Source organism: Lutra lutra, chromosome 16 (genome assembly GCF_902655055.1).
Source record: "Lutra lutra chromosome 16, mLutLut1.2, whole genome shotgun sequence".
NCBI lineage: Eukaryota > Metazoa > Chordata > Mammalia > Carnivora > Mustelidae > Lutra > Lutra lutra.
In genome coordinates this window covers 40,025,665-40,039,053 of record NC_062293.1, presented here as the reverse complement: position 1 = coordinate 40,039,053, position 13,389 = coordinate 40,025,665, and the positions used below count along the sequence as shown (strand labels likewise).

The window sequence follows — 13,389 nt, the reverse complement described above, 5'->3', positions numbered from 1 at the left end:
TACTATGTTATATGAGAAAACGGTTTACAGAATTCTATCTTGCATAAGCACGAGGAGTCCATGTTTCAAAATATATAAAATTTATATATGTTCAAAATATTGTAAGAAAACATATACCAAGGCATTAACAAGGATGGCATGATTATACTTTTTTGTATGGAGAATCTGGGGACAGAAAGAAAAATAACATATAGTATGCTAACAATGGGCAACCATGACCGTAGGGTAAAAGAATAGAAAACATGTTGTCAAGATGAAGAGTAAAGTAGGACTAGCAAAACATTAATTGATTTAATAATCAGAACAGAACAAAGAACACTGACTGTTTGGATACATGTGTCACTATTCCAGTCAGCTCCCATATCGGTTGTGGCCCATTCAGCTCCAACAGGATGCAACTAGGGAGTGAAAAACCAGCAGCCTAAGGGAGTGGTTCCGAAGCTGGCTGGACGAGAGAATCACCTGGGCAGTAAAGAGGCTTAATACATCAGAACCTCTGGGAGGTGTATATTTTAAAAGCTGGGTAATTCTTATACAAGCTAAATTTGGGACCTACCAGCCTAGAATAAATCAGGAAGTTAAAGAAGAGGTTCCTTTTCAGTAAAGGTTTCAGATAAAACAGGAACTAAGAAGCAGAGATGCAACCAGTAACATACTCTGCGACCAGCCAGGGCCTAGCATAAATCAACGAGCAATCAGGAAGTTCCCATGGGTGGAAAAATCCTGTCATCATACTTTGGTTTGTTCAACCACACACGTCATTCATATACCAATGGCAGCAGTACATCTCAGAGTAGCACTTGACCTACTCAGGACTCAGCCTTGGCCCACTTGCCTTTCCAGCCAAACATGCCAAAGCCATGAAAAAAAAGAAACACCCACCATGGAGCAGAGGAGGGCAAATAAAAAGACAGAGGTCTCTAAACTCCTGGCCTCCAACTGAGACACCCAATTCAAACCTTCAGCCTTCATCGGAACACATGAACTCCTTCTTTCTAAGCCATTCTACAAGTGCATCCTGGAGAAGATTAGCTATCAAGAGGGAAGAGAGAATTCACAGGGAGAGAATTCATTGAAAGAAATGGTAGAAACTGACCCAAACTGCACTAAAAAGTTAAATTATTTGGATCAGTTTGGTGTGGAGGCAAAACATTACATGTATCTCAATAAATCCCAAGGGCATAAAAACAACTGTTCATACCTACGATCATGATGATCTGAGTCACAGAGGAAAAAAGTTAAATTGCATTCTTTATGTTCCACATAAGGAGGCAAAAATGAGATAGCACTGCCATTTGGGCACCCTTGATGTGTTAAGAACAACAACCCACCTGTTGTCTCATTTGATGAAATGACCTTGTAGCAAGGATCAGTCCCATTTTAAGACTACAGAGGCCCAGAGAACAGAAGTAAATGAAGGCAGAAGTTATATATTATATAATACAGCCATCTTTAAATCTGGATAACTGAATTATTTCCTTTGCTCATTATTTTATACCACGCTGCCACTTTTTAAATCATTTCGGTTGGAAATATTTCTTTCTTTCTTCCTTCCTTCCTGTCTGTCTTTTTTTAAAGTCCTAGAACCTAACACAGGGCTTGAACTCACAACTCTGAGATCAAGACCTGAGCTGAGATCAAGAGGCAAACACTGAACTGACTGAGCCACCCAGGTGCTCCTGGTTGGAAATACTGCTAATTGGGTATGTGGCAAGGATAAAAGTCATGGAAAACAATCACCTAGAACAGTAGTTTTCAAAAACTGTTTTTTTTTTTTCCCAATGTGATAGCATATCCTCCCAAACAAAAATGTCTTGGAACCCTAACATGTGAGAAGCAGAGCTGCTGTGTCAGAAGCAGAAGCAAGCAGGGGCCTGAAATCCTAGTCCATCCCCCCCAGACTGCAAGACTGCTTCTCAGGCACCTCCATGGCCGGGGACACCGCAGAACACAGATTAAAAACAAAACAAAACAGAAAACCAGCACCTATCTAAATGGGCTTAATCACTGGATTGGCTATATAAAAGCATGTCCTTTAGAGACATTCAGGGGAGTTACAGAGCTATATAAAGGCATCACAATGCTGGTAAAAAAAATGGAGTCAATTTGCTAAGGTAAGCAACAACAAAAGACGGCTCAAGATCGAAGTACCAATGAATTGTGTTTTCCTCTTACATGATGTTAGGCTTCCTGTGTCTGATGTCTACAAGTCTTTTGGAAGAAAAGCTGTCTACCATTTTGCAGAAACTCATATATTTTAGTGGGGTTTTTTTCCCCCCAAGAGTAATAATAGTTTCATTTTCCTATCTACCCAAAGACTAAAGTCACAACAACAACAAGTCAGATTATATAATTATATAAAAATACAGTAAATACATAGCTCAGGCAGGAATCAAACATGCAGAAATATTATGCATTCATGTATTTGTTCATTAAAAGACATTTGTCCTTAATGCCTGGCAATAAGGCTTCAGAGACGTAGAACACTATCTCCTTGAAGGTCCTTGCCCTCAGGACTTAGAGATCAGAAGCAGGGCACAAATATGACAGGACAGATTGAATACAGTGAGAAACTCTTTGTAGTTGTACGTACTGACAGATACTTTACAGTCCTGTTATTTTGCTGGTGTTTTTTTGCTTTTTTGTTTTTTTCATAAGGGTTTCTCAGTTATAAGGAACATAGGCCAGGATGGCAGAATCAGGCTAACTCTACCTCATTATCGAGGACTAGTCTTAGAATGAATTTAGAATGACCTAGATGTCCATAAAAGCCAAAACTAAAACATCGAGCAATGTTAGGGTTATCCAAAATTAAATGTAAGCTTTTTTTAAACTAGCGTTTGACTTTTCTTTTAATTGACTATCAAATTTTCCTTGACTTTATATTAACACAAAGCCGCGGTGTGAGATAGAGCCATTCGCCATCACCCTGACCCCGCTACGGCTGATCCTCTATTGTACAAGTGACTCAAAGCAGACTTTGTGGTTGGAGGGGGAAAAAAATTGTTTGAGTTTCTCTTGGTGTTTGCTTCATTGTTTTAGATGAAGCCATTTTTTGACTAATTCATTTGCTTCTAGCGCTGATGTGACCCTTGTGTATATAAGTGATGTTCTCCCCCCTCAATCGCCCTCCCAACCACATCTCAGTAATAAGGCTGTGGGAGATTTACGGAGGAGAGGAATGGAAGCAAAGTTGTGTTTGTTCCTCGGTATATTTTTCCATCTACTCCAGAAGTTTTGTTTTTATAACTATGAATTGGCCTGTGTCTTTTCCAGAAAAAGCTATGCTCAGTAAGCAGTAAACAACCATTTTATTAAAGCAAAATAGCTTGGGACGCATGGGTGGCTCAGTGGGTTAAGCTGCTGCCTTCGGCTCAGGTCATGATCCCAGCGTCCTGGGATCGAGTCCCACATCGGGCTCCTTGCTCAGCGGGAGCCTGCTTCTTTGTCTGCCTCTGCCTGCCACTCTGTCTGCCTGTGCTCACTCTGACAAATAAATAAATAAAATCTTAAAAAAAAAAAAAAAAAGCAAAATAGCTTTACTAGAGTCAATCTCATTAAAGTGAAATTCACTTCAATACTGTGAACAGTATAGAAATATAGTATATACTATAGTATAATACTGTATAGTATAGTATATACTATAGTATAGTATTGTATAGTATAATACAGTACAGTATAGTATACTTCTATATGGAAATGAAGGAGGTCTTGTTCAGATGTCACAGTGACCAGTCCCACAAGAACAGTTGTGCTTGGAATAATTGGGATATTTCCAGGGGTGAGGCTAGATAATGAGGAGACCGGAAGGTGAACAGAATACCGAGGAACTAGATGACACTCTTGAATCCCTTCTCCATCAACTGAAGTCAATTATCAGAGCCCTTTACTTTAAAAAGGTCTACTGTCCTCAAAAGTAGACTGTTCTATTTCACCAAAACAGCCATGATTAGGTTCCCAGGCTGGCTCACGAATGTCTCTTTAACCCATGATGGAATGACCAATAGTATTCACCACGCAGTCTGGGGGCTGAGTCTTGGAAGTTCTGTAATTAGACACAAGATAAAGGGGAAAAAAATCCATTTCCTCTTCTAGGCCCAAAGATGAGCCACAGATAAATCTTTTCATGGAGCAAAGGTTTTCTCGGACACCCACCCCCAGAGCCTGCCTCCCAAGAACGAACTGAGCTCACCTATATCCTGCCTGTCCCTTCCCCCCACCCCCACTGATCTCAGTTCTCTGTCCCAGATCTGCCCTATCCCTGAACAGTTAAGTGCTGCAAAATTATTTCTCAGAAATGAAATTCTCCATCCCCCTAACTGATTTCAAGGAATGAGAAAGAAAGATTTGAGCAAACTGACACCAAGATAAGCGAAATCTTATCAACTTAACTCAATCTCCAGTTGGGAGAATTTGGGGGCAGCATAAGACAGGAATGAAAAAAAGTGCAGACGATGGGTGGGGGGGTATTCTGAGTGATGGAAGCTGGCTAGTCGCAGGGCCGGCTCACTCGTGCTGAGCATGGGTGGTGAGAGAGAAAAAAGGAAGGCCAGCCCGGTGGAGGGCATCAGCAGCAAGGCCTGTGCAAAGGGTTGTTTCCCAGATGCCATTCCTCTACTTCCAACAAGGGTCTGCTTGCGTTCTACCCCTTCCACAGAAAGTGTCCTCCCTACCCCCAATCCCATTTTCTCGATTTCTGAATTCTCTCCTAGCTCTAGCACCTAACATGTGAGTGCTCAATTATACTGTCACCACTCTTCTCTTTTTAAATATTTTTATTTGTCAGACAGAGAGAGGGAGAGAGCACAAGCAGGGGGAGCCGCAGGCAGAGGGAGAGGGAGAACCAGGCTCCCTGCGGAGCAGGGAGCCCTGAGGTGGGGCTCGATCCCAGGACCCTGGGATCATGACCTGAGCTGAAGGCAGACGCTTAACCCACTGAGCCACCCAGGCATCCCACCAGTATTCCCTTTTTAAAATATGTGGTTTGTTGATTCCTTCTCTCTAGGAAGCCCTTAAAACAACAGATTGTCTGCACTATCCATTTTGGGTTCAATCACATTCTACTTTACACTGATGCAACTACTAAGGTATCTTTTCCTCCCAATTCAGCTACCCTCCAATGAGTGACTTTTTAAAAAGTAACCCTCACTGAAGCTGAGAGGCAACATGGAGGGTTTGGGGGGTAGGAAAAGAATAAATGAAACAAGACGGGATCGGGAGGGAGACAAACCATTAAGAGACTCTTAATCTCACAAAACAAACTAAAGGTTGCCAGGGGGAGAGGGGGTAGGGAGAGGGGGGTGGGGTTATGGACATTGGGGAGGGTATGTGCTATGGTGAGTGCTGGGAAGTGTGTAAACCTGGCGATTCGCAGACCTGTACCCTGGGGCTAATAATACATTATATGTTTATAAAAAAATTAAAAATTAAAAAAAAGTAACCCTCACCAATGTACCCACTATAGTGATAAGCGCACAGCAAGAATTGAAGCAGCTACAAGCTTTAAAGCCATGCGGTTATACTAAAAGTATATAAGGTCTATAATGCTAAGCAATGTAAGTCTGTCAGAGAAAGGCAAATACCTATGATCACACTCATATGTGGAATCAAAGAAAGAAACAAAACAAAGGGGAAAAAACAAGAGAGGAAAAAAAATTAATTTTTACATTTACATTTAATTAATTAAAAATTAATCTTAATTACAGAGAACTGATGGTTACCAGAGGGGAGGGGGGGGGGGGGAGACGAGGGAAATAGGTGATGGGGATGAAGGAGGGCACTTGTCACGAGCACCAGGGCTTGTACGGAAGTGCTGAATCCCTGTACTGTACACCTGCAACTAATTATCACACTGTATGTTAATCAGCTGAAATTAAAATAAAAACTTAAAATATATACATACACACACAGAGAATCTATAATTAATTAAGGAAATGAGTTACAGATTTTTTTTTTTAAAGACTCTACTTAAAGTTCATCCCCCAGCTATAGTACCTGCGGATTTCGGGCACCAATGTCACCAACTTTTGTGAAAGCGCAGAACAGTAGACACGAAGAATAACGTATTCTGGAATACTTAGAACTGATTTCCCTCTTCCAAAAAGTTTATGACTTTCAGAAACCCAACAGTGTACACCTGGAGGGAGCAGGATCTTGGGTACGTTTAGAGTGACGGTGACGGAGGGAACTGGGGATAGCAAGAGCACTTGGTCCACCGGCCCAGACTGAGAGAGGACTGAGGGGAGAGAGACAGGGGACCCCCTACTGAGGATCTACTTCCCAAAGACTGGAGTTGGGTACCATCTTCGTGCTTTACAGGGGCTATAATCCAAGCTTCCCAATAACATCATCTGTGCAGATGAAGAAACTGAGGCTCAGGGAGGCTAAGTAACTTGTCCAAGACCACGTGGGTGGTAGTAAGTGGACAGAGACAGGATTAAGGTCTAGATATGTTCATCTCCAGTGCTCTTGCCTCTCCACGAGGTAACCCCAAGCTCATCTGGAATATTTTGCCCCGCAAATATAACCAAAACAAATGGATCTGTCTTAGTGAGGAAGGAAGAGGTGAAAATAGCAAGCTGCGGATCATTATGAGGTCAGGGCAGGGGGACGAGGTCATGGGGGAAGGATTCAGGAAGACAGTTAATTATAGTAGAGATGAAATTATGTACCAAGCACTGACCAGGCACTTTTTACACATCTCGTGATTTCATCCTAATAACCCTAAAAGGCAGTCATTTTACATGTAAGGAAACTGAAATTTAGGGATGTTAACTTACCCCAAGTCATAATGCTAAAAAAAGTGAAAGGGAAGCTGGGATTTGAACTTGGTCAGTTGGGTCTCAAAGCCCAAGTGCTCTTTCCACTGCACCCAGTGCCCCTAACAAGCAATGCTCTCCCAGTTCTTCTTCCCATAAATGCCCAAAACTAAAGTTTGGGTAACACTGTTCTATTAAGAGATTTAACCAGAAATTACATAGCAGTTGAACTGAAAAGAGCCTGCTTCCCATCATCTTGACCAAGAAATTTAATAGACAAAAAGACAGAGGCTTAGAATATACATTTTTAAATGCTGTGACCTTCTGAACCTATGTATGAACACAGCTGACATTCTTCTAAGCCATGTCACTGAGGCTCATCAACAGGTTATCTACCCAATGGGGCTGGAGCCATGGTTGACAGCAAATTTCCCCACCAGATGGACCCAGCCAGTGGCTGGGCAATGGCTCAACCCAGTCTCAACGGCCACCCGGCAATGGATGACAGAGAATCATCATAAAACGGGACCAGTCTTTGGGATAGGATTCTTTTCACTGAGCTGACTCAGACGCAGGTGGGAAGGTCAACCAACAGATCTCCACAGTAGGATAATTCCCCGTGCCAACAACTTACAGGTGGACCGCTAAACAGATTTCTATCTACACCAGATTCGCCATCTTCTGTCCCCACATTAAGTAAAAAAATCAAAGCTTATCTCTTTCTGTAGAAGGAGAGCCCTTCAGAAACTGCAATGAATCGCACCAGTAGCAGCTTTCTGAGGGCCCGATTCCACCCACATCTGGCTCTACTTGGGAGCTAAATTCAGCAGAAGTCTCCAGGGTCAACAAATGACCCTGAATAAAAATAGTCTTGGAAATCTGTCACAGAGAAGGAAAGGAAGCAAGACGGCAGGGTGATTCACTCCAAATGGCAGCTCCAAAACCCAAGTTCTCATTTCTGTCCCAATACGAAGCCAATGTGCAAAACAGGCACGGAGCAAGCTGTCCTTTTCCGAAGGCCTCTAAAAGTGGCTGCCAAAGAATTTCGCATGGAAGCCAGAAAGATTTAGTGGGCCATTCACCTCTCCTACAAATCTAACTGCAGCTCCTTCTAACTAGAACTCTGAACCAACTGCAGAGTTACCCTTGCTCTAAGACCACCCAGAGTACCAAAGGTTTTGCCGCCGGCAGGAAAGAGGGACCTTTTGTTTCAACAAATTTTCCAAATGACCAAGCAGCCACAGAGAAAGAGTACAGAGGTGGCGTGGTGCGGGTGAGTGTGTGCGTGTGTGTACACACGTGTGTACATAATTCCATAACTCATCCCCCCTCCAACAAGTAAGCTGTATTAAAATAACTACAGGGCACCGGGGTGGCTCAGTTAAGCGGCTGCCCTCAGCTTAGGTTGGGATTCCAGGATCCCAGGGTCCTGGGATTGAGCCCCACTTTGGGCTCCCTGCTCAATGGGGAGCCTGCTTCTCCCTCTCCCTGCTGCTCCCCTTGCTTGTGCTCTCTTTCTCTCTCCCTGTCAAATGAATAAATAAAATTTAAAAAAATAACTACAATATTTTAAGAAGACTGTACGCTTTAAGTTAAGAATTCCACTGGTTGAAGAACAATCAACCAATATTTGACGGCTTACTGAACATGTTTAAAAATGTATTGAACACATAGGTGCCCAGCATGACAGGAAACACAAGGGGACCTGAGATGGGTCTGCTTCACTGCCACCCACTTACACTGACTGTCCCCTCCCAAAGCCCTGTATCTAATTTGGCATCCACAATTTATACTCTTTTTCTTAAACCTGCCCCCCTCCAAACAGTAATGAGTTTTCAGGATCACAGAACCTGAGCTGGACCCACCTCTGGATGACACTCTGTCTTTAAGGAGCTCACTGCTGGGTGGGAAGGCAGGCATGCAGGTTAACATCAACATAACCTGATACATTTTCTCCAACAGCTGGGACCAAGTGTCCAGGTGTCCCGGGTAGAGTAGAATGAACCCTGACTTGGAAGACTGGGAAAGGCTTCGAAGAACTCGTCTCAAAAGATGAGTAAGAGTGACAGGCAGAGTACGTGAGCAGGGGAGGAGGAAGATATTCGTGGGAACAAGAACTGAGGCCCACTGGCCGCAGCTGGGGATCATTTGCCCCCTCCACAGGGGACATTTGGCAATATCTGGAAACATTTTCAGCTGTCATAAATGGGAGGAAAGTGGTACTACTGGCATCAGGTGGGTAGAGACCAGGGATGCTGGTAAACATCCTATGCACGGGACAGGCCCCCCCCAAAATAAAGAACTATCCAAGGCCAAGTGTAAAAAGCGCTGCAGTTGAGAAGCCCCGGTCTAAGCAAAGGTGTAACAGACACACTGTGTTCGGTTAAAAGGAGGAAGTTGCCTGGAAGTTTGGCAAACGGTGTTTCAAATGACTGCTTCTTATGGAAGAGAAAAACCAGTAAGGAAAGAGGGGAGGAAAAGTTAGATTTCCAAGGAGCCAAGATACGAGGCTGAGCAGATGCCTTATTCTCAGAAGGGGAGCCATCACCAACAAAGTTAGGAAACTGGACCCTGGAAGCCTACGATGTATTTCACTGCCCCGGGAAGTGAAAAGCACATCTGTCTGGGATACGGTCCTCGGCCCGGGCCCAGCCCTGAGCGGCAGCCTGCTTTCTCCTTTTTGCACACAGGACTAAGCAGGGACTGAGGGGGCACTGGGAGGACCAGTTGTTTCATGTAGCTCGCTCTCCTGGGATTCTCAGTTCGAGAGAGGGTGCAAAGCTGCTGCTAATGCCGGAAGAACTCAAGTACAGGAATGGCCCAGCAAAGGGTTCCAGGTCCCAAAAGGAAGTGGCTGCAAAGAAAGCAGAATATGGTGAGGATACTGTGGCTGGCGGTGTAAGTGGTCATCAGGGTTGTTGGCAGGAACCAGGCCTGACCATGAAGGCAGGAGGTGTCCTGTGTAGGAATCTTACTCCTGGGCACAGACCCTTGAAAAATGCAGCGAGGAGCTCACCACCACCACCAAAAAAAACCACCAGCACCTCCACCTCCACCAAAAAGGAAAAAGAAAGAAATAGAACAGCTCTCCCCTGGGCAAAGGACTTCTAGGAGAGAAAGCAAGCAGCCTTTAAAATACCAGCAGTTTTTCCTGTCAGGGTAAGAAACAGAAGTTGAAACTCCTTCACAGATATACTAACTCACACTAATCCATATCATTCCTTAAATCTGGCCTCATCCAGACTCACAAGCACACACACACACCCCTACATCAATTTTTGAAAATAATAACAGTATGAGAAAAGTTACTTCCATTGAAGATGTCTAAAAATCAATTGTTAGCTCCAAGAGGAGAAAAGGAGGTCAGCATAGTAGCAAAGTAAAAAGATAATTCTAAATGAATGTCATAAAAGCTTAGAAGAAGTAACTTTTTTCCCTCTCTTTCTTCTTGCTCTACAGAAAGTGTTGTCACAAGGAATGTGTTATGTGCCCAGTGTTATGCTGGGGACTGCTATCAGGAAAATTACAATCAGGTCTGGATGACACAGACCCCTGAAACCAGTGTCACCTTCATTACCAACCATTATGTCACCGACCAGAAATGAAGAGCGCTGAGCAGAAGAGCCAGTGGGGGGTTGGGGGTGCGGTATGGGTTGAGGTGCAGAAGGCAGGACCTTCCTGAATGAAGTGAGAGAAGGAGCCACAGTCTGGGGAAGCCACGAATGATCGGGCTCATGCACACACATCCACTGAAAGATGAAACACGCAGATTTTGCCCATATACAACCATAAATTACACTGCATATGGCCCAACCACCTATGTTCCAGGAGATGAAAACACTTCAACATCAAGAGCACTGGGACCTGCACTGTTTCTTGCCACTTTTTGCAAAGTGAAACAAATGTTTCAAGGGTCACAACAGCATGAGCCCGGAAGCTCATACAGCTAAACACTAGAACAGTCTGGAGGGATAACAGGGGGAAAGGAAATCCAAACTATCAGAGAGAGAGGATTGTTTTCCCTCTGGGTAATCAGGATTTACAATGGAAGAGGAGGGCAAGGGTACGGCTACCAGGAACCTACTACTCCCAGCTTGCAAGTAAACCATGAACAGTCACCAAAGCTGTGCACTGAGAACTGCAGCCAGTGCTCAGGGTTGTCAAGGATACACACAGATGAGACATGTACAGATACTTGTACATGTCTGCACGGCCAGGATCTTGACTGACTTGGTGACTGGGTGTAAAGGCAGCCCTAGAAACCCCGGCATTAGCTAATGATTGGCTATAATTGGCTAATGAGTTGGTGATTCCACCCACAAGTCCCCAACACCAACTCCTTTCTCTCCAGACAACTTAGCATGTCCACTACCACCCAAAGAGAATCAGCTTTCATGCCTCCACTCCTCTGTTCATGCCACTGCATCCACCTGGAATGTTCTCCACCTAGACAAACCCTACCCATCCTTTGCAACTATCTGAACCTCTCTCCTTCTCTGTGCTGTGTTTTGGAACCAGCCTAAAGCACCTCTCCCTCTTCTGAGCGCCAGAACAATTAGTGTGTGCAATTTGTTGGCAAAGAATCACCTAAGCTCTACAAAGCTTAACTCTTCTATTGTTGTCTTGATTTATTATTTAAATCAAGAGGAATTTCCACCTTTCTCCCAGTCTTTATTAGTATTGTCACCTCTTTGAGAGATAAGGATACATCTTACAGTTCTTGGGATCCTCCCACCTTACCTCTTGAAGTCGTTGCACAATGTAGAACTAAATTGCAAGGTTAAGTTAGGCTCACTTTAATAATGTTTAAGATTCAGATGTCACGCCGAGAGAGTTTGGAAGCAGTAATACGTAAAAGCAGAAAAAGTAAGTGCTGAAAAATCTTGATGATCCTCACTATTTTACAAATTAAGAAACCCAGACACAGAGACTGGTTCAAGGTCAGCTTGTAATAGGTAGGTGTAGAACTCAGACCTGTGCCCCTGCCCCATACTCTGGGACATAGCAAAGTCTGGAGAAGAGCAGAAGAAGATCCTACAGGGTTTGCAATCCCCAAAATTAAAAGCTTTCTTTAAATTCTTAAGTTAAAACGAACAGGGGTAATTATTACTGAGAAGTGGGGTTAGTTAAGCATTCAAACCTAAATCGTGATCTTCACTCTATAAACTTATGGAGTGAGATTTAGCTATAAACCTTACAAGAAATAGGGCTAGAACTTCCAGGAACCACCACCCATCCCTGCCCTCCAAAGTCAGTTATGTTGAAACTCCATTTACTGTAATTTTAACAACAACAAAAAAAAGTCAAAACTACCTTAAAGTTCTGTTTACATATTACTCTATCAGGAGAGAAATAATCACATGTAGTAGAGTTTCTAAAATAAATTCGCCTTGGAAGCCCATTTCAGGGCGTTGAGTTGTGACTACATTTTCAAGGATGTCAGAACACAAGGGCTCCATCCATAACTCCTTGAAAAAAACTGAAAGCATGAATGCCTTGTCAAATTCAGACAGTTTATCTTGGCACTGGCAAGCAGAGCAGTCTCTTCGATGTCTGGAAACGTGTCTAATTACGTTTAGAGAGTAACTAAAAAATAGCCAGTGTCCCGGAACAGACAGCTCAGGGACCACTACTGCATAGCATCCTGAGTGACAGGATGGAACTACGCCAGGAAAAAAAAAAGGAGGAGAAAAAGAAAACCAAGTGTGAAACCTGGATGAGATCCGAATCTCTCTACAAAACAACCCTCCCGTCTTCCCAGGGCCTTCGTGGCCACCACAACTCTCCCTAAAGTTTGCGTTTTCCTTTACTTTTGTTTCCATGAGGTCACCTGGCCCGCCCACATCACTTACCTGGGGAAGCGAGCTAGCCGGCCCTGCCCCAAGCGCAGCCTCCAGCCCGCACACCCCTCACACCCCTCCCCCCCACCCCCCACCGCGCGTCCGGACTGCACCCAGGCCACCCGTCTCCCGAAGGCGCAGCCCTGGGGCTCGGCACGCCCCTCACCCCCCTAGACAGCCGCACCCCCCGGGCGTCCTCCTTGGGGAAGGCGTGACCACGGAGCTCGGCAGGCCACCGGACACCCCCGTCCGGACGCACCCCATCCCTCTAGTTTGGCCCCTGACACCTCCAATCCCGCCGCACCGCAAGGGCGCCCCTTCTCGGGAAAGCGCAGGCTCCCGCCGCGAAGCACGGCCGCTCCGCCCTCACCTGAGCCGGAGGTTGGCCATGAACTCGGGCATGGAGACGGTGTCCATCAGAACGAAGTCCGCCTTGCCGAACTCCAGGCTCTCCTGCTCCGCCATGGCGCCAGCGTACGGGCTCAGGTGGGCGCAGACGGGCTCAGGTGGGCGCGATCGGGCCGCAGGGGCCGGCGCGGGGCGCGCGGCGAGCTCGGGCGGGGCCGGGGCGGGGCCGCGGCGCGGGGCGCGGGGCCGCGGGGAAGGCGGTGCCGGGCGCCGGTCGGCGGGTCTGGGCCGGACGGAGGCCGCCCCGCTGCTCCTCGGCGCGCTCTCGGCCGGCGCGGCGCACCCAGCAGTTTCCGCTTCTCCCGCTGCAGCTGCCGGGAGGAGTGGGGGTCGGGACTCTGAGACGGAGACGGCGGCGGCTGGTCCCGCCTCTGGCCTTGCTC

At 45.5% G+C, this 13,389-nt stretch overlaps 1 protein-coding gene across 1 annotated transcript in view; it reads right to left on the bottom strand.

Annotated features, from left to right (window-relative positions):
- The window catches only part of MYO1D (myosin ID), a 352,967-nt gene extending 339,585 nt beyond the window's left edge, over positions 1-13,382 (bottom strand). Inside the window, exon 1 of the mRNA XM_047708294.1 lies at positions 12,969-13,382. Within this exon, the coding sequence (XP_047564250.1) occupies positions 12,969-13,063 (95 nt within the window). The 5' untranslated portion in view covers positions 13,064-13,382. The remainder of the gene's footprint in view (positions 1-12,968) is intronic.
- Positions 13,383-13,389: the final 7 nt, after the last annotated feature.